The 21633-nt window shown below is 41.4% G+C and overlaps 1 protein-coding gene across 6 annotated transcripts in view; it reads left to right on the plus strand.

The window, feature by feature from the left end:
• Positions 1 to 11169: 11169 nt before the first annotated feature.
• LOC125894606 (serine/threonine-protein kinase Nek1-like) overlaps positions 11170 to 21633 on the plus strand; it is a 36345-nt gene continuing 25881 nt past the window's right edge. For 3 of the 6 annotated variants that reach the window (XM_049586129.1, XM_049586133.1, XM_049586132.1), the window contains exons 1-3: positions 12566 to 12685; positions 20450 to 20615; positions 20707 to 20822. In XM_049586129.1, the coding sequence (XP_049442086.1) occupies positions 12620 to 12685; positions 20450 to 20615; positions 20707 to 20822 (348 nt within the window). In that variant the 5' untranslated portion in view covers positions 12566 to 12619. Of the gene's footprint in view, positions 11280 to 11969; positions 12136 to 12200; positions 12343 to 12565; positions 12686 to 20449; positions 20616 to 20706; positions 20823 to 21633 lie in introns of those variants that run through there. The other 3 variants (XM_049586131.1, XM_049586130.1, XM_049586134.1) reach the window with 3 other exon arrangements.

Consider the following 21633-nt stretch of genomic DNA (forward strand, 5'->3'; position numbering starts at 1 on the left):
GAGCCCAGTGTTTGTTGAACATTTTTTAACTTTCGCTTCTCAACATGGAAAAATAGATAAATGATAACAGAGAACATTTAATGTTGGATTTATCATTGTGGATTCATTTAACAAAGACTCCAAAAAGACACTGCAGTTTAAGGTTGGATTACAAAGCTTCTGAACAATTGCACTGAGCGTTCTGTTGAATTTTCCCTCATCAATCGATTGATTACATATAAAGTTTGTACAACTTTTGTCTTTGGTTGACTACAACCCTCAAGTGTACATCTCTTCCTATTCCTTATTTATTTATGCTGTTTGTGAGAATTTGCATGTTCAGAGTTTGCTGTAGGATTACTGATCATCTATTTTTTTTTTTACATGTTTAAAATAAATGAATAAAATCTCTCACCCTAACCTGAACAGAACAAGGTCTGCTCTGGAAAATAGTTGGCTGTAAGATGTGAAATGGAAGTAATTTGTAATTTAAAGTGTTAAATATGCAAAACCTCTGAAATGGTCTATTTAACATGAAAACCACTAAAACTGAAATTATGTGATTTTCACGTCCCAAAATAAAAAAACCTACTTCATTCTGATAAGGGACCTTTATCACTTTTTTTAACTACTGCTTTGAGTGATACGCCAAATACATTTAGCCAACAACTCTCCGTCCTCCCTCTGCCTCTGTTCGCCTCCTCTTACTCTATCTCCTGTCTGACAACATGTATTCTCTTCTCTCTATGAAAACTATCTGTTTCCACTCTCTGCTGCCACTTACAGTAGCTTCTGTCACAGTCTTTTACTCTCTCTGTCTTGATCATAGTCTTTCCTCCTCTCTCCTCCCCTGCGTTGCTCCTTCTAGAATAAGCAATGTCACATTGCTCGGCACCCTTATCCTCCTCATCACAGTCACTTTCAACACAAATTTACTTCTGACAATATAATTTCCCTGGAGGGCAGCTGTCTCCCATTAATGCCATATCTGTTTTTTGTTTGGACTGGCAGCATCTGTATATGGAGTATGATACTGATGCATGTACTGCTCATAGCATTTTTCAGCTTGACTAAATAGAGCTTTCTGGTAAGTGCAGAAAAATAAACTCCATAATTGCCAGCTCTGAGAAATTCATCTGACAGGGGAGCCATTCCCAGTGATGGACAATAATCTATTAATACATTAAAAAACATTCTTTGTTATTACAAATAAAACACACATTCTTTTAAAATAAAAAAACAAAAACAAAGATGTCTCTATCCTCAGTTGCTTTTGTCAAATGCAACATCTCTCTTCTATTTAGTTTGATGGAAAACTCTCATACTTGTGTAAAATATGCCTGTTTGCCATCTTATCCACAGTCTGATGAGAAGATCAACACACATTTCACTTGTCTCAAGCACAGAGATTTGTCGCCTTGCTCAGAACAAAGACTGAAAGCAGGGAAAAGGTTACCTTCTATTAAAACTGACTTCCAGCAGCTCCGACACTGTTGTAGTTAGATGTTTGTTAGCCAGCAAATGGCCACCAACACATCAGAGAGCCACATGAGTTTTGTTTCATAGTTAATGGGGTGCTGTGAGTGGTAACCAGTCCCAGCTGCTGGTCAAAAAACAGCTCAAGTTTGTAAGTTATCTGTTACTAAAACAACTATGTCTCATTTCCTATTTCTTCGATTTAAATACACAAAAATACAACATGGAAATACACCTTAAGCGGGATTAATATTTGTGCCTTGGCTCTATATAGAGCCTACACTGTAGCCTATGCAAGTGGCCTACACCATTGTGAGCATTTATACTTGTCGGCATAGTTTAAGTTTCTGTGAAGTGTTGTAAAGTTTAGTTGATTCAAAACACACCCAAAACACACATTAAACACACATTGAATATGGCTTAATGGCAACAATTTTAAACACAAGTACACAAATCGGCTTCACTACAACTCGCAGCATTCACACACAAAGCATTTGTCTTTTGCTGGACATATTTTCCCAGCAAATACAACATGCTAATGTTTTTAGCACAAGCCTATGACATTTTACATTGTATAAATTAGCCTAGCAGCTAGCAGACTTTTCCTCTACTCAAATGAAGCCAGGGACAACAGCAACATTTAACAAAGGTAACGTTAAAAAATTCTGCTCCGTTACAACTCACAAGGTCCACTGACAAAACACCCGTCTTATACTAAACACGTTTTCCAAACAAATGTAACATGCTAACATTATAAGCACAAGCCTATGGCATGTTACGTTGTGTAAATTATCCTAGTGAAAAGCAGAAATTTCCTCTACTGATATGAAGTCAGGATAAATCACACAAGACTTAAAATGCTATTTTGTGGGGGCTTTATTGTCTTAACAATTTGTTTCTTATCTGTGAAATAAAAGTAAATAAAAGCTTCGTTTCCACTGAGAGAAATTGTTTCAGCTTACAAAAACAGACAGGTTTGTCTGCCACATTAGGCAGACTGTTTTACTCTGTTTCCAGTCTTTGAAGTAGTAGTTGAATACACCTTACGAAAATCATCATCAACACGTTTGAACTGCAGTTTGTATTCCTGCCAACAACAGTGTTTTTCATAACATACCACTGAAAAAAAAAACTTTTTTTCTGCAACTTTTAGAGCAGCTACAAACATTTCCAGCTCCAGTGCACCATGTGCTGACTAGACAGAACAACTACAGCTCTCCAGCGCCAGTTCTTCAACTTTCAGAGCCTGGATTGCAGCTTTTCCAGATGCAACGCGATTACCCAGTAAAGACGGTTTACAAGATTACTGATGAGGCAGAACTCTCCACTTGAACTTGAGTTTTGTAGCACTTGTCCTTTACTTTTGTTTCTGCCTATTTCAGCCTCCCTTTTGTGTTCATACTGACTTTGTTACGTCTTTCTCATTTTCCCTCCCTCCTTTGTTTTTGCTGCCTCAACTTTTACACACCACTAATCTCATGTAAATCGCACTTTTTGTTTCAAGCAGACTGGCAGAGATGCTGATCTCTCCATCCTTTTATTGCCTAAAAGACTTTGGAAAATAGGTCAAAATTTAAGAAGAGAGGGAGTGAGTTAAAGGAGAGACAGGTAGTGTAGTGAAGGAGAAAGTAGGGAAAAGGGAATAAAGGCAGTGCTTGTTTCAACAAGTGAAAAGAGTGACTTCTTTTGACTGACACTGTGCAGTTTGTTGCCGACTCAAGGTTTTCCCCTTAATTACTCAGGATGTGGAATGAGAGTGTAAAGTCAGAGAGGTACGAGCAGAGCGAACAAGAGAGTGAGAGGAAAGAAGGAGAGAAGACGCAGAGGGATATAAGGCCCATTTCCACCGCAGGAACTTCGGGGTAATTTTACAGGGCCGGGGCCGTTGGTGCATGTCCCCACCGCACCAACCCCCCCCCCCCCGAAGGACAGAGTTCCGGAACTTTTACAGGGGCTAAACAAGTCCCTGCCTCAGAGTAGGTACTCAGAATGGCCCCGAAAGACTCCTGGCTGGGGCTTGGGGGTTACTTGGTGCTGATTGGATATACTCAAGGAGGGATGTGACGACAACAGAAAGCAACAAAATAGCCGGCATTTTTGAAACTCAGCAGACGAGGGTTAGCTCGTTCATATAGCTTCTGCCGCCATGTAAAAAAACCTCACTAAATGGCCCGTGAAAAAATATTTTTTCCAGTGGATATCTTAGTTACAACATGATTGAGCTAGCAAAGCAGTTTTGTGTTGATATGTGTGGTATTTATTCAGTTTGGGGAAATCACGATGTCTAGAAAGCATCAGCTGACAGGGATAGCTAAAAGCAGCAGCAAAGCTAACATCAGGACGTCATCTATTAAAAGCCTCACGTTGTCGGATATGACATGAAACTACTCCAGTTAGCTCAATCATGTTGTAACTAAGACATCCGCTGGAAAAAATATTTTTTTCACGGGCCATTTAGTGAGTTATTACAGACACTGCTATCGGCTAACGGTGTCCCTACGTCGCCCAGGTCAAAATGGTCGTGCAACGATTACGTCACATCCAGAGCCCGTAACTTTACAGGAACCTTCATCGTACTCCGCTCTCTCAGTGGAGACACGGCGGTTGAGAGGGCCGGGCGAGAGGACGTTCCTGTAGTAGTTCCTGCCCCCCAAATAGTACCAGGAACTTCTTCAGTGGAAATGGGCCTATGGTGATGTTTGGCCCAGAGTCTCAGTGATGGTGCCTCAATCAGCTGATTTTAAAGTTATCAGAGGAGAAACAGACGGGACTGTGGATGCAAACACAGACTCTGGTGTAAAGTCTGTGCTTTGTACGCTCACCATCCACCCGGCCACATCAACAGCATAAATCAATCAATACCTTATTTGTCACATGGAGTTATACAAGGTACAACTTCAACTTGAGTAATGCAACTGACCCTTCGCTAAGTACCGCCCCCAGACGCAGACTGGCCAATCATACCGTAGCATCGGGCTGGCTCAGACCAGGGTCCAACAACAACCCAGCTGTGCTCCATTGACTCCAATGCACTTGTTTCAGATTTCCTTCATTTTCAGGTTGGTTTTGTGGATTTGGAGCTAAATGTTGTACCTGGGGCATGTCGTAGCTAGCTACTGAAGATATAGCCTACTGAATGTATACACATGCTGCTTTTGCTTTTTAATGATTATAACAGTGAAACAAAGACCGACCCTGCTGTACAGGAACCAGTGAAGGGAAGCAGGGAAACTTTGCTGATATTCAACCAGCTGTGTGTCATCGCATTGTGTGCAGTTTGTAAAATTTTCTCAAATTTTAGTCCCTTTTTGCCTCTTTTTACATTGTAGACCGCTGCTTTATAACTGTCCATGTTTCCCGATGGGTCTGGTAATCCATGGTTTCAGGTTGGGGAATAATTCAACTGTAGTTTTGGATACAGCTGCTTCTGTTGTTGTTGAAAAATTAAATCCACCACAGACGCAGTGAGTACACTGGTGAAAATGGTGACACCGACAGTGGTGTCCTGGTACGTGCTCCAGACTCCAGGCTCCACCTCTTATGTCATTGGGGGCATGCATCGTAGTTTGTTTACCTTGACCTTGTTTGTTTATCTTGATCTCAACTAAATGGCAGCATGGTCGCCTCTCTCGAACACAGGCAGCTACTTCACCCTGCAGCCGCCTCTAAACGGCTTATAGCACTGATCCAGAGTGTTTAATCTCCTTGTGATGCAGGAGGAGCAGGAACAGGACAGAACCTCACATTCCCACAGACAAACCAGCCAGTATCGACCTTAAAACACACACCTCCTCCACTTCTCTAGCCACAGTTCTCTCATCTGTCAGATCAGCATATTAAAAAAAGAGTCATCTGGTTGAAAGTTTTGGTGAAACAATGTGGTGCTATGTAATTTCTAGGAGACAGGGTTGCTGTGAATGCCACACCTTTTATTGGCTTTATACATCCATATGGATTTTGAGGCCAGTGTACCGAGACATTTGTTGGTTGTAAAGTTTTTCATCGCACTCTCACCGTGTTTATGTGCAGTTTCTTTTATTACCTTGAGGTCTTTAACTTTGAACTTCTTTTTATCATTCTGCAGCCTTTATCTTTGAAAAAAGAAAAAAAGATCCTGATGTGGGTGTGTCCCATCGCAGCTTGCTAATCAAAATGGTTGGCAAGCAAAGTCTTGCGATCTCAGCTGCCAAAACAGCTGGAGAAGAGAGAGCAAACTCAGAAGCAATCGAATCTGCTCTTACAAATCCGTGCCTGCATCCTCTCAAATATTGACTTGCAGACTGAGAAGCACTGTGACTTTGTTTTGTGCTCTCTCTCAAATATTTTATCATCACTATAACATAGAGACTACATTAATGGTGTGTCTTTAAACATCTGAGGAATAAAAGAGAAATGGAAAGAAACAACCGGGGCTTATGTCACAGATTCTGCATTTACTTTAACTATCTCCTCTGCCCTTTTTTCTTTATCCCCTCTAGTCTCCCTCCCCATTCTGCCCATCTTTACTTATATTTCAGCACTTGAACCCCCATATAAAATCAGACTGACTACCATTCTCACATTGAAATCCACCTATGATTTCTCATGCTTTCATCTTTTCATTCTCTTGCTTGTAGTCCCTGCTCTATGATCTTTCTTCATCAACATCTGTTTCTGTTATCTGATTCCTTTCCCCTCTGTATTTTACATCTTATCCATCTTACACAGACTGAATATGACTGAGACAAAGCGAAACAACAGGAAAGAGCCCATGTGTCCAATTAAAAAAGAAGAAAGTCCTCCTTAAGGTAGTGGTGTTAACTAATCTTAAAACTGTCCAGGTCTTTTACCGTTGGATTGTACTATATAAGTTACATCAGTTTATAATACAGTATGATGGAACATATCCAGATATTAATTCTAATAGTTGCCTCCTGCTGAAAGCAAAAACCTCGTTTATAATTACGGAAGTTAAAAGTAAACTGGAGGCTTATTGTCTTTACCTCGTCCTCTGCTTTGTGTATGAAAGTGTGTGCACACGGACACAAATACCACCAAATTATTTGCATCAATATTAAAATTGGCAAAGTCATGCTTGAAGTGCAAACTGATGATGTCACAGTCAGGGTCCCATGTTGACGCTAAACAGCATTAAAGATTTACTGCCTGCTTTATTCATTTTATTCATGGGCCTGGAGACTTTCCCATTTCCACACATGGCTTTGCCTGGTTGTAATATTAATGCAAATATTTGTTGTGCTGCGTCACACATTCAAAACACACACACACACACACACACACACACACACACACACACACACACACAAAGAGTTCTCTGAATTGAGCGAATTGAGAAATGGGTTTCCATCACACAGTCCCTCTGAGAATAACCACTCCAACTTAAATGATTCCTACTTTAGTGTCAGTGAGAATCCAGCCATTTCTGTCTGACTGTCAGTGATTAACACAAAATCCCTCTGCACTGACCGACATTACGTCTGTTTCATTATTTAAAGGAGGAATCCATTATATACAACAATCACATGTAGGTCCATGATCTTGGTTTGGATTAGGGGTCAAGAATCACTGCTGTCTGTGATTGAGGGATATACATAAAGATTTAAATCAATCAACACAAAAATCAACCTGCTCTAAACCTGTGTTGAAAGTGAAAGTTATGAACCATGAAATTAGATTTTTTACTTGTCTTCAATACTCTAAATCAAAATTGCATAGAATAGGACATTTTCCTCATGACAGCCACCACCAAGCGACACTTCTGAGGAAGGTGGAAGTTTCCGCCGAAACATGTCAAGAAGCCTAAAAAAGGAATGCAACACCTTAATACATGTCTGAGATAAAGAACAACTAAAGTGATTATAAGTTTACAGAGAGTTGACAAATAGATGTGCTTAAATTGTGATTATAAAATATTCCATCTGTGTACCATCTTCTGCAGATAATCTTTTCAGACTGGGCCTATCCAGAGCTCCCATGTATGCTAGTTACACCCTCTATCCCTCTCATTATTGCTTAGTATAAAACATTCCAGGAGTAACAGTATTTCCAGGATGAACTTAAACTTGTCTGTTTTCCAGTGAAAGTGCTCTCTGTAAGCCATGTTCTTCTCTCTCTTCTATAGTTCTTCTCTCTAGCAGATCATGCACGTCAGTTTCAAGAGTTGCTTTCTCCCACTTAATCTTTCTTTCATACCACATTAATAAACCTCCCCCAAAGGCTTCCAGTTTCCCATCTCAACATCCCAGAGCTCCCTTTCCTTGAAAATCTGAATTTCAACCAATGTGAATGACTTTGTACAAGTTAAAGGCGCTGTATGTAAGAATGTGGCCAAAACGGTTACTGCACTCAAATTCAAAAGACAGCCTCTTGAAACGCTGTTGTTGTTGTTGTTGTTGTTGTTGTTTGGCAATAACAGCGTTTCAATAACAGCCTCTTGAAACGCTGTTATTGCCAAACCTCCATTTCTCACAAAGCTTTATTTTTTTCTGTAATGTTACAGATTCAGCTTAGTCCTCGTCATTGTTTTTCATTTCGTGGGGGTTTACTTACACCTGGTAAATGTTGCTACATGACAACTACAGCAGATCATGGATCTAGGCGCGGGATATGCCTAAGTGCGCGTGTGTACTCTGAGTAGGCCTATAGGTTCCTTGATGCAGGTGGGAGCAATTTAAGTGCGACACACAACAAACAAAGTGCCAGTCTGCTATTAGCCACTGTCAAATAGTTATTATATATATAATTTATTACATGACTATTTTGGTACAAACATTTACCTGCCAATGTGGCAGATAGCCTTCCAAGATTTAGTCGCCAAATGGAAAATCTACCCGCATTTGGCGCTTGGCGGGTGTTCATTTTCAGCTCTGGTCCAGGTACTCATATATAATCATCCTTTGTATATTCATCCTTCTTATATTGTACTCATTGTGACATACATGTACTCTTAGATAATTATCTTTCTGTAATTCTGTAATGTGCTGAAGGGCCATCTCCAGAGTGTTAGCACAAGCTAATTAGCAGCAGCGGCTAACATCCAACAGCTCAACTCTGTTGTTAAACCTATTGATAACCGCTAGCCATGTGATGCTACAGATAGGGATTATTTGTATCCTTAAATGGTGACCCAGTGTGGAGTATGTCTCCCTCTGGCTGCATATGTGTGTGAGTAGGGGTGGGACAAAATAATTGCAATATATTGTTGTGCTCTCTCTTGCAATAAATAATCGATACACTGGAGGCAAATATCGATATTTTATTACAACACACACACACAATGGATTTCCCCCATTGTCATCGTCAGTATTTAATGTCTCCTGCCCTGTTTGTGGGGGCGCTCATCCCGTAAAGTGGGTGTAAGCAGCGGCCGGGGAAGAAGACGAGTTGAGCAGTTAGATGCAACTACAGTGCAGCATGGGCTGCATATTTCTGTCCGAATCCTACCGAGCCCAAGAGAAAAGTACCCGAACCCGTCCGAACCCGACATTCATTCTGTTTTGTTATGTCCGAAACCGAATGGAGCCCGACATTATTTAATTAGTAAAGCATTGAGGTTGTGTCACACAGTTGTTATGGTTACAGGCTATTTAACAGGCCGGGCGTGCGCCGTGGGTGCTCCGCGGAGAGGGAGACCTCCGTGCTTGAGACAGGAGCGGGCGGCGGGAGGTCCGAGGCTTTCAGCGAGGGGAGAGGGAGAAATATAACAAAATAAGATAAAACAGGAAAAACCTGTCTCCCTCTTTTATTTTATTTTCAGCATTTAATCAATGCGGAGGCGAGCGGCGGGAGGTCCGAGGCTTCCTGCGAGGGGAGAGGTAGAAACAAACAGCCAATGTGTGCGTATGTGTTCTGTTCGGGTTTTGTCACGTAAATAACTGCCCAAGCAATAAACAGGACAGACAATAGGATTTTATTTATTTTTACACTACATTTTCACTGAAAGCTGACCGAATCCGACCCAAGCCCGAATACAATTTATACATTTTTGACCAAACCCGGCCCGACCCGTCGGATACCGTTGGGACCCGTCGGGCTCGGATCGGGTAGCCACACTCTACATGCAACGACAGAAATGTGTAAAGTTTTGGGATAAATGCATAATTACAGACGTTTTCCTTTTTATGGGTATTTTTTTTTTCTTTTTCAGTCACACATATTGTGATATATCCTTGATGAAATTTCTTGCAATATATTGAATATCGCAGATATCGTGTATCGTGATATCATTATCGAGGGCCAAATATCGTCACAGTATCGAATCGTGAGTTACTCGTATCATCCCACCCCTATGTGTGAGACACAGCTGCTTGTTTATATGATTTCAGTGTTAATGCAAGAGGCGAATCAACAGCGCATTGCTGTTCTTCTTGGTAGTTGTGGGCTAGTGTATCCTGGGACAGTGAGACCACACTTAGGCATGTTTATAAAAATGCAGCGTGATGATATAAACATTTCATACACCAGATGTAAGGCAGACCTGAGATGCACATTAGACCCATTCGTATGAGTCAGCGGTCACTGTCCACTCTGCAGTGTAGTACACTTTACTGATATACCAGAGAAACACACAGTAACACCGGGATTCATAATTTCCCTCTCTATTACCGATAACTATAAATTTAATACTGATTAAAAGTCATTTTACTTTCACATCCTTGTATTTATTATGTTCATCTGTAGTGTAAGGTTATATGGGGGCAGAGGCGTTGAGGGTAGGTCATTTGACAATACCCCAGACACTACTTCTGAGCAACCAAAAATTAAACATAAGAATTTTAGACAGGGAGATGAGAGGAACAGCCTGTCTACAAACAAGATGTGGTTGCAAAGGTTGTTAAGCTACTTCTGAGAAAGCAGAAGTGACACATCAAAATTTTAGACGGATACAGATGGCACATGGAACATCCTGTGTAATCAGGGTGTGGGTACTTGCAGCACATTAGAAAAAGCATATTGACAGTTTTGTCACACACACATACATACTATACCGTGGGGATCACTGATTGGCAGCAGCCTGATGGGATCCACCCTTTCTGAAGAATGACACATGATTTTAATTGCTTAATTAATTTCAATTTTTTGTAAACACAAAAATGATTTAAAACATCAAAAACTCTTTCAATAACTTTAAACCTGAATTTTGTCCTCCCCTGGGGGCCATGCATATATCTAATAGTATACAATAGACACCACTGTTGGGCACTGCACGAGTAATGACATGCATTAAATAGAACTAATGTTAGATTGAACCCTTAATATTAGTAATAATATTAGACGCGCAGCGTCGGGGTTCCATTCCCCTGAAGGGAGTTATTTTTCAACAGTCACTGACTCACTATTCATTATCCCTTACGTGGAGACTTCAATGCCAGAGTGGGATGAAACCACCACCTATGGAGGGGCACAATGGGGAGAGAAGGAGTTGGAAACATAGACTCCAGTGGCACACTACTGCTAACTAAACCCTGGCTCACACTACGGGATTTTGAAAAGGTTGTATCACACACATAACGAGAATCTTCATAGATTATCTTATCTAAAATCTTCATTGCGCACTCACTACAAGATTTGAAAATAATGACCAGCACACACTACACAATTTCATCAAGATTATCGGACCAGAGAGAGCGGTGCGCCACGTAATGTGTGTCAGCGGAAGTCAACAGCACAAAAACAAAAACATGATGGAGACGAGTGATGCGGTGCTGCTGGCTGTAGCCATTCTGTGCAGCGAAAAAAGAAAGAGAAAGAAACGCGTCTGGATGAGAAAGTGGTTGGGGAGACGCGGACAACAAGGGTTGTCAGTATTACAAAGAGAACTGGAGGTGAGAAATTAAAATCATCCGTCAGTTTTAATATCCATCAACAGTAACGTTAGCATGAGGCTACCGTTAGCTTCAACGGTCAGGATGCTTACCGATGTTGCTAGCTCGTTCAAAAAATTACTCCTCTTACAATGTTACTAGTATATAGTGGTCTGTTTCAGAGTTATTATAGCCTTGTAATTTTCCATTAGTTTTTATTTTTATTTTTTTTTTCCAATTCAGTTTAGTTTCAGTTAGTTTCCAGAGTGTGTGTGTCCTCGTTTCAGTTCGTTTTTATTGTTTAAAAATGTTTAGTTTTAGTTCAGTTTTGATTAGTTTCAGTGTTAGTTTTAGTTTTTTAGGGCAGTGTATTAGTCTGGGGGAAGATTTAAGAAGTTCAGAATAGGTATTACAACACAAACACACTTTGTGAAGGCAAAATTTGACACAGTCTTTCAGACATGCATCAGTGCCCCCTCAGGCTTGTTGTGTTGACAAATTTGACCAAATTGACAAAGACATTTTCTGTATATTTATATTTTATTTTAGTTTGTTTTGTGAGTACAAAACATCGTTTGTTAGTTTTTGTTTTTTCTTAAGTCTAGTTTTTATTATTTGATTTTTATTTCAGTTAACTACAACGTTTTTACACACCCAGTTTTAGTTTTTAGTTTAGTTTTACTATAATAACCTTGGTCTGTTTGTGTTTAGTTGGAGGACAGGTCAGGCTTCAGAGAGATGCTACGGATGATCTCCGACGAATTTGATGTGCTTTTAGAAATGGTGGGACCACTGATCACCAGACAAGGCACCAAGATGAGGATGGCAATTACTGCAAGGGAGAGGCTGTCCTTGACACTGAGATTCTTGGCAACAGGTGTTTATAAATATGAGATGCACATGTACAGTTTTTTTCTCAGTTGTATTTTCATTTTGGAGTAGTGTTGCTTTGTTTTTCTCCGTTACAGGTGAAACCTATAAATCTCTGAGCTTCCAGTATAGGATTGGGGCAACAACAATATCTACTATTGTGAAGGAGACATGCGAGACCCTGCATCAGGTCTTGAAAGATGAGTTCCTGAAGGTTAGATCCTCCTTTCCTCTCCACTCTTCCCTCTCTTCCTCTCTCCTCCTCTCCACTCCTCCTCCTCTTCTTCCTCTCTCCTCATCTTCTCTTCTCACCCTCTCCTCTTCCACTCTACTCCTCCTCTCTCCTCTTCACCTCTCTCATCCTCTCTGCCCTTCTTCCTCTCTCCTCCTCTCCACTCACCCCCTCCTCTCCTGTCCTTTCCGGTTCCGGTCAGTGTAAGCGTGAGTGGTGGTGGTGGTGGTGGTGGTGTGCGAGTGGCGCGGAGTTTTGAATGGTCTGCTGTTCCTGCTTTTGGACTTTAATCTTGGTTCTTCATCTGTCTCTTGTACATGATCAGGTAAGCTTTTTTCAGGTTCTTTTGCGGAGTGTTTGACGAGTGTTTAGTCGTTTTGTGTGGTGGTTTTCGGGAGGAATGGCGTCCGCCGAGACGCCACCTCCGTCTATTCGGCAGGGAGTGAGGGTAGTCCTGCCAGATAATAGTGTTACTGTGGAGGACGTTCTGCTGGCTGTAGGTGAATAGGTAGGACATGGCAACATCAGCTTTGCTTCCAGAATGAACAAAGCTGTACTTGTTTTTTTTTAAGAACGGAGCAGTGTGTTCACAGCCTGGTGGAGAGCGGAGTTTTTGTTAGGGACACCTTTGTGCAGGTGTCGCCGCTGTCAGTTGCGTGAGCGTCCGGCCGTCTCCGGTGTTCCGCCTTTCATCCCAAAGGAGCTGTTAGAGCATTGGCTCCGCAGATTTGGGAAGTTTGCTAGCGGATTTAGAGTAATCAATTTGGGCTGTAAAGACGCTAAACTGAAGCATGTGCATTCTCTGAGGAGACATGTGTTGACATGACATGTTTTTGGACTCACCTGCACAGACACTGAAGGTGTCTTTTAGGCTTAAGCATGGCGAAGCTTCTTACATGGTTTATGCCAGCTTCGGCCAAATGAAATGTTTTGAGTGTGAGGATGTGGGACACAAACGGGGCCCGCCGCCACGTCCGTTGTCGGCTCTGCGACCGGGTCTGATGTGGCTCCCGCGGGGCCCTCGGCTGGCCCGGTGGCTGAGTCAGCGGGTGATTCATTGAATGGTCCCGTGTCAGGTGAGGCTGCAGTCAGCCTGAGCAGCGCTGACAGTCCGCAGCATGAGGAGACTGTGGAGGAGGCCCCTTCAACAGTTTCTGCAGGTGGAGGTGAGGCTGTGGGGGGGCTGTGACAGTGAACAGATTATGAAGGCTGTTTTCAGCAGCCAGGCATCAGGTGGAGGAGAGGATGCAGAATGGGACTCAGAGTCAGATACTGTGTCAGTCAGTGAGGTGTCCAACAGGGACACAGATCTATATTCCTCAGAGGAGTTGAGTTGAAATATACAAGATGCTTTTAGCTGAAATATCTGCAAGAATAATTTCCAAGTATGAAAATCTAACATTGTCCATTAGACCCCCTTAAAAACTGGGTCACTGAACCTGACAATGAACATTTGTGTGCCATACAGACCCAAGGAGAGGCTCAGACATGCACTATCAGAATTCTGTTTACAGCTACAAGGTTAATATAAGGCCATGTAGATCATTTCCACTGGTTAAATTATTTAGTCTACCAAAGAATTGGCTGGAATAAATATTACAGCAATATCCTAGTATTTACTTGTCAACAAATCTGAACATGTTCTTACTGTTTTTGAGCAACAAAAGAGTTCTATGGCACAGAGGAGTGAGATACATCAGGCTTTAGATACACACACAATAATTGTTAGTGGATTAGTTCATTGTTGGTTTGGATCCCATCATAAGATTCATTGACAAGAGGAAACATATTGAAAATTACTATAATTATCCTTTATGTTTATTTTCTCTTGTAAAAGTTAAATGTCCTGTTACTTTTCATTATTCAAATTTGCAAATATGCTGTCAGTTCTTGTCAGTGGTGGTACATAGGGGTAATCACCGACACCAAAGGGGTGCATATCTCTGTGTTCTTCTCAAATACTGAGCTTTTTTTCTATGGTGGAAAAAATACATATTAAACACTGGCAATAGTACCTGTAATACATTTTTTTTTTTAACACAATTTCTAACATCCAGAGTATTTGTCGAAAGAGGACTTGTTTTCTACAATGCCAAATCATTCCCTGCTTGAACAGCCTGTACCTATGAACACTTGTGGTGTGGAGCAAAGGTTCATTCTAACAACACAGCAGTGAATGTATGGTCAGGACCACATTTGCTAGTTTTCCTGTGTGTGAGACAATGACAGCTTAACTCTCACAATGACACAAACCTGCACATTATTAAAAGTGAAAGAGCTGCAGACAAGCAGATATCCTGGGGTAGATTAGAACTGAACAATAGAGTAAATAATCTAATTGCAAATTTTTAGAACAATATTGCAATTACAGGGCTCCAGACTGCGACCAAATGGTGGCATGGTTTACATAACTATCAGGGAAGCACTGCTAACTGCAGCCTCAGTTTATCAAGGAAGCATTACTAACTGTAGCCTCTGTTTGTATAACTATCATGGAGGCACTGCTAACTATAGCTTTTGTTTATACAGTATAACTCTGAAGGAAGCAATGCTAACTGCGGCCTCAGTTTGTCTAACTTGGGAAGCATTGCTAACTCAGTTTGTATAGTAGAGCTATCATGGAAGCATTGCTAACTCAGTTTGTATAGTACATCTATCATGGAAGCATTGCTAACTCAGTTTGTATAGTAGAGCTATCATGGAAGCATTGCTAACTCAGTTTGTATAGTACATCTATCATGGAAGCATTGCTAACTCAGTTTGTATAGTACATCTATCATGGAAGCATTGCTAACTCAGTTTGTATAGTACATCTATCATGGAAGCATTGCTAACCCTGTAAAACCCAAAAATAGAAAAAAGAGCAACACCTCTCAGATGTCGTTAAAGGAGGCCTCTGATGCAGAAATTGAAGGGTTATTTGATTTTTATTTTAATTTTTTTTTCATTTAGTAAGTTTTTACAGAAATGTTGTAATATTGCAACATTGGGCCTGAAGCAGAATTTTTCTATTTGCACTCACACTGTCAGAACAAATATACTGAACTATGGGTTAGTTTGCAGTGTGGATTGCTTACAAAGCTCTATAACAGGAAATATCATAAATAATAATCACACAAAAGTCATATTTTTATGAATCATAATTTATTGGGCTAAAAAAACAAACAAACAAACAAACAAAAACAGAATGAAAACTTCCGTGTAGACCCAGGACAAGCTGATGGAACCTGGATTAGTGAGAGAAGAGGGCAATGACAACTTTGTTCAAAAACCAGTGCCCAGTGTTCATGTACAGTGGTACTCCAAAAAGCAGTTCCTTTCCTCTGAAAAGCAGAGATGGACACTGCAATTCCTGCAAAGCGTATTGGAGTAGCCTTTATGGCAGTGTCTGCAGCGTCCTCTCTTTGTCTTTACTGGGAAATGTGCGATCATGTCCTTGCGCACATCCACTGGTGTTACACATGACCTCTTCGGAGCAGTCACAGGTCTCTGTGGTGTTAGTGTCATGGATGTCAAAGGGCTCTGTGATGTCACTGGTGATACAGGGCTCCCATTGGCTAAAGATGGTCGCCCTCTCCTTGGTGTGTTGACAGTTTATTTTGTCTGAGTAAGATGAGAAAAAGATCAATTAAAATGTCAAACATACGTTAAAAACTGTTTAATCAGTGAAATATTAAATAAGGTAAACAACAGAAATGGATTCTTACCAGGACTGGAGAAGATGCTAGTTGCTCCAGAAACCCTCTCCTGTTCAGCATCTCTTTCTTGGGAATGTTAGTTTTTGCAGATGAACCCCCTCCAGATTAGTGTTGTCACAGTACCAAAATTGGGACCCACTGTACGATACCAATGAAAATATTATGGCTCTGAGTACTATCACGATACCACAGCGAAAATGAGACAGATGTGCCTTTTGTCATTTATAAAAAGATAAATCACTTTTCTATAATACATCAATGATATTTCAGTGGAATAAATTACTTATTGACTTATTCATACTTCAAAAACAGCATCAATGAGTGATTAACATAGGGGGGGGATCAAAATAAAATAAATAAATAAAAAAAGAATCAACCAGCCACCCTCCTCCCCTGATAACGCCCTTCATAAGTAACGAACAGTCCCTAAAGTGCAGTGAAGTTTGTGGGCCGTGAACGGCTTGTTTCTCCTCTGACACATCACGTACGGTCTGTGTTCAGCTGGCTCAGATGTTCAGGTACTTCTGGGCAGTCCACATGCCAAGAAGAGGGGCCGCTCTTCTTGGCGAGCGGCGGGAGGTCCGAGGCTTCCTGCGAGGGGAGCGGTAGAAACAAACAGCCAATGTGTGCGTATGTGTTCTGTTCAGGTTTTGTCACGTAAATAACAGTGCTCAAGCAATAAACAGGACAGACAATAGGATTTTATGTATTTTTACACTACATTTTCACTGAAAGCTGACCGAATCCGACCCAAGCCCGAATACAATTTATACATTTTTGACCAAACCCGGCCCGACCCGTCGGATACCATTGGGACCTGTCGGGCTCGGATCGGGTAGCCACACTCTACATGCAACGACAGAAATGTGTAAAGTTTTGGGATAAATGCATAATTACAGAAGTTTTCCTTTTTATGGGTATTTTTTTTTTCTTTTTCAGTCACACATATTGTGATATATCCTTGATGAAATTTCTTGCAATATATCGAATATCGCAGATATCGTGTATCGTGATATCGTTATCGAGGGCCAAATATTGTCACAGTATCGAATCGTGAGTTACTCGTATCATCCCACCCCTATGTGTGAGACACAGCCACTTGTTTATATGATTTCAGTGTTAATGCAAGAGGCGAATCAACAGCGCATTGCTGTTCTTCTTGGTAGTTGTGGGCTAGTGTATCCTGGGACAGTGAGACCACACTTAGGCATGTTTATAAAAATGCAGCGTGATGATATAAACATTTCATACACCAGATGTAAGGCAGACCTGAGATGCACATTAGACCCATTCGTATGAGTCAGCGGTCACTGTCCACTCTGCAGTGTAGTACACTTTACTGATATACCAGAGAAACACACAGCAACATCGGGATTCATAATTTCCCTCTCTATTACCGATAACTATAAATTTAATACTGATTAAAAGTCATTTTACTTTCACATCCTTGTATTTATTATGTTCATCTGGGGGCAGAGGCGTTGAGGGTAGGTCATTTGACAATACCCCAGACACTACTTCTGAGCAACCAAAAATGAAACATAAGAATTTTGGACAGGGAGATGAGAGGAACAGCCTGTCTACAAACAAGATGTGGTTGCAAAGGTTGTTAAGCTACTTCTGAGAAAGCAGAAGTGACACATCAAAATTTTAGACGGATACAGATGGCACATGGAACATCCTGTGTAATCAGGGTGTGGGTACTTGCAGCACATTAGAAAAAGCATATTGACAGTTTTGTCACACACACATACATACTATACCGTGGGGATCACTGATTGGCAGCAGCCTGATGGGATCCACCCTTTCTGAAGAATGACACATGATTTTAATTGCTTAATTAATTTCAATTTTTTGTAAACACAAAAATGATTTAAAACATCAAAAACTCTTTCAATAACTTTAAACCTGAATTTTGTCCTCCCCTGGGGGCCATGCATATATCTAATAGTATACAATAGACACCACTGTTGGGCACTGCACGAGTAATGACATGCATTAAATAGAACTAATGTTAGATTGAACCCTTAATATTAGTAATAATATTAGACGCGCAGCGTCGGGGTTCCATTCCCCTGAAGGGAGTTATTTTTCAACAGTCACTGACTCACTATTCATTATCCCTTACGTGGAGACTTCAATGCCAGAGTGGGATGAAACCACCACCTATGGAGGGGCACAATGGGGAGAGAAGGAGTTGGAAACATAGACTCCAGTGGCACACTACTGCTAACTAAACCCTGGCTCACACTACGGGATTTTGAAAAGGTTGTATCACACACATAACCAGAATCTTCAGTGTTTCCTCCCCCACCCCCCCATGGAAGAAAATTTTGAACATTGTAAATTGAAATTGAAATGAATTTGTATACAAAATGTACAGAAAGGTAAAAACATCAAGTTTTGAAAAATTATTGCAATTTAATTTTGTCTTTAATGTTATTATCTTGTATTACCTTTGTAATATGATTATCTTATATAATGTTATTACTATCCTAAAACATTCTCCGGGTCCTCTGAAACTCTGCAGGACTTATTTCCACCCTGCCCAGCAGCGGTACCGTGACGAACGGTCCCTAACTGCGGGGAGAACGGAGCAGGCTTCCCCGGAGGTCCGCCGCTTTTCCCGGTCCCTCTTCTCCACACTTTGGGCTCTAGTTTCGCAGTCCGGGCGAGGCGGGGGCGCAGCGCACTTGCACTTCGCCAACTGGGTATGGCCAGGCGGATTTTGCAAGTTTGGCAAACCGTGCGCGCTGGCACAGCTACTCGTCTGTCCCACCTCCGTCCCTCCTACCTGCGCAAGTCGGAAAGAGGGAGGAGAGAAGGCGTGGAGTGGGTTTTACACACATCACATCAATCAAATGAGCCCCTCTCCTCGCCCTTAAATGTACCGCACGAAGGCGTAATGAGAGTTTACTCAATTCACCATTGCAGAAGAGAGCAGCAGCGTCAGACGGCCAAACTTCTCCCAGAAGGAAACTGATGTTTTGGTCCGGGAGGTCCAAGCTTGCAGTGTCCGAATATATATGGAACTGCGGGCAGACCTCCACGGGCTGATGATACAAAGGTAGCCTGGGAGGAGGTCACCACAATTGTAAATCAATGATGCGTTTCTCTTGTGATCTGATGCTGTGGCTGTTTGTGGTTGGCTGAGAGGGATGTGAACTCATTAGTTTGCAGCTGTATGTTGGGTTTCCATTACGCGTGCCAAACGTGCCAAACGGTGCCAATCCCCTTTGATCTGACATCAGATGTGACGGGACAGTTGATGTAGAGATACATTTATGTGCTGATTGCAGATAGTTGCATTGAATAGTGGTTTTGTGGCTATTTATTGCATCGTTAATGTGCCTGATATTCTGGAAACCTGCCTGTGAGGTTTTGGTGATGTGTGCGCACTGTCTGCCGGTCAGCCAAACTTCGGCTTACACCGGCTGCGCTCCCCCTGCGGTGACAGTAGACCTGGTTTCAGATGGCAAGCTTTTAGCGCACCTTCAGCGAAGCCTTTTGGCACGAAACTGTCACTGCGCCAAGCTGGATCTGTCGACACCTCCCCCTGCTGTGCTGCCACACCCATCTCAGCGCACCTCGGTCTGCCAAACTACCAAACTGAGCGGGCCTCGGGTTGCGCTGCTCGAAACTACCTCTGCGCGGGGTTCGCCACCCTGCGCCACCCTGCACTGCGCCGGGAAACTAGAGCCCTTTAACTTATTTCCACCCAGCCAACAGTGGGACTTATATTCATTATGCCGACAGTGGCTTGGAAAACCGCCCATAACCGTGTCACACGGGGAAGAGGGAAGACGGCTGGAGTTCCTCCAACATTTGCGGTTAGATGATCATATTTTTTTTATTGACAAAAATATAGGCTGCTTGGGCTGATTTTTTTTTTTATGCGCATATGTGCCCTAAATATTTTTTACAGTTCGCACACACTTATTTTTAGTCGAGTGAAACGCTCACGCTGTCGAGCGCTGGATCCGACAGCCTGAGCACATCGGCACAAAACGCTACAGCGTTTGAGATATTATTTATATCATGAGAAGTCAATACTTTCGGCAGCCTAAATCTTTTATTTAGAAACTATGGCAGGTCAAATTAAACTATGGCGAGCCGCCACAGTTTCGTTAATTAATGGGAAACACTGTCTTCATAGATTATCTTATCATTACGCACTCACTACAAGACATTGACAAAGACATTTTCTGTATATTTATATTTTATTTTGGTTCGTTTTGTGAGTGCAAAACATTGTTTGTTAGTTTTTGTTTTTTCTTAAGTCTAGTTTTTATTATTTGATTTTTATTTCAGTTAACTACAATGTTTTTACACACCCAGTTTTAGTTTTTAGTTTAGTTTTACTATAATAACCTTGGTCTGTTTGTGTTTAGTTGGAGGACAGGTCAGGCTTCAGAGAGATGCTACGGATGATCTCCGACGAATTTGATGTGCTTTTAGAAATGGTGGGACCACTGATCACCAGACAAGGCACCAAGATGAGGATGACAATTACTGCAAGGGAGAGGCTGTCCTTGACACTGAGATTCTTGGCAACAGGTGTTTATAAATATGAGATACACATGTACAGTTTTTTTCTCAGTTGTATTTTCATTTTGGAGTAGTGTTGCTTTGTTTTTCTCCGTTACAGGTGAAACCTATAAATCTCTGAGCTTCCAGTATAGGATTGGGGCAACAACAATATCTACTATTGTGAAGGAGACATGCGAGACCCTGCATCAGGTCTTGAAAAATGAGTTCCTGAAGGTTAGATCCTCCTTTCCTCTCCACTCTTCCCTCTCTTCCTCTCTCCTCCTCTCCACTCCTCCTCCTCTTCTTCCTCTCTCCTCATCTTCTCTTCTCACCCTCTCCTCTTCCACTCTACTCCTCCTCTCTCCTCTTCACCTCTCTCATCCTCTCCTCTTCCTCTCTCCCCTTCTTCCTCTCTCCTCCTCTCCACTCACCCCCTCCTTTCCTCTCCTCTCCTTTCCGGTTCCGGTGAGTGTGAGCGTGAGTGGTGGTGGTAGTGGTGTGCGAGTGGCGCGGAGTTTTGAATGAATAATCACACAAAAGTCATATTTTTATGAATCATAATTTATTGGGCTAATTAAAAACAAAACAAAACAAAAAAAACAGAATGAAACCGGTTTTGAAAGAGTGAAAATGACGTTGTAGATATCTACAACGTCATTTTGACTAGTCATAATTCGAATTCAAGATATCTACAACGTCATTCTGAGTATCTGAAACTCAATTCAAGATATCTAGAAAGGACCATGTAGATATCTTCAATTGATGATAATTAAAGATATCTTGAACTTGAATTATGACTAGTCAAAATTAAATTGTAGATATCTCAAACTGGAATTACAGATATCCACAATTCAGTTGCAGATATCCGCAATAAAAATTGCAGATATCTGCAACTACATTGGAGATATCTATAATGACAAACCCCATACACATGAATGGCAAAAATAATTTGAATCTTACTAGTCAAAACTGAATTACAGATATCTGTAAGTAGAGTTTTGACTAGGCAAAATCTAATTAGGGATATCTTGAATAAGAGTTTTGA

The sequence above is a fragment of the Epinephelus fuscoguttatus genome, linkage group LG9, assembly GCF_011397635.1.
Source record: "Epinephelus fuscoguttatus linkage group LG9, E.fuscoguttatus.final_Chr_v1".
Taxonomy (NCBI): Eukaryota; Metazoa; Chordata; class Actinopteri; order Perciformes; family Serranidae; genus Epinephelus; species Epinephelus fuscoguttatus.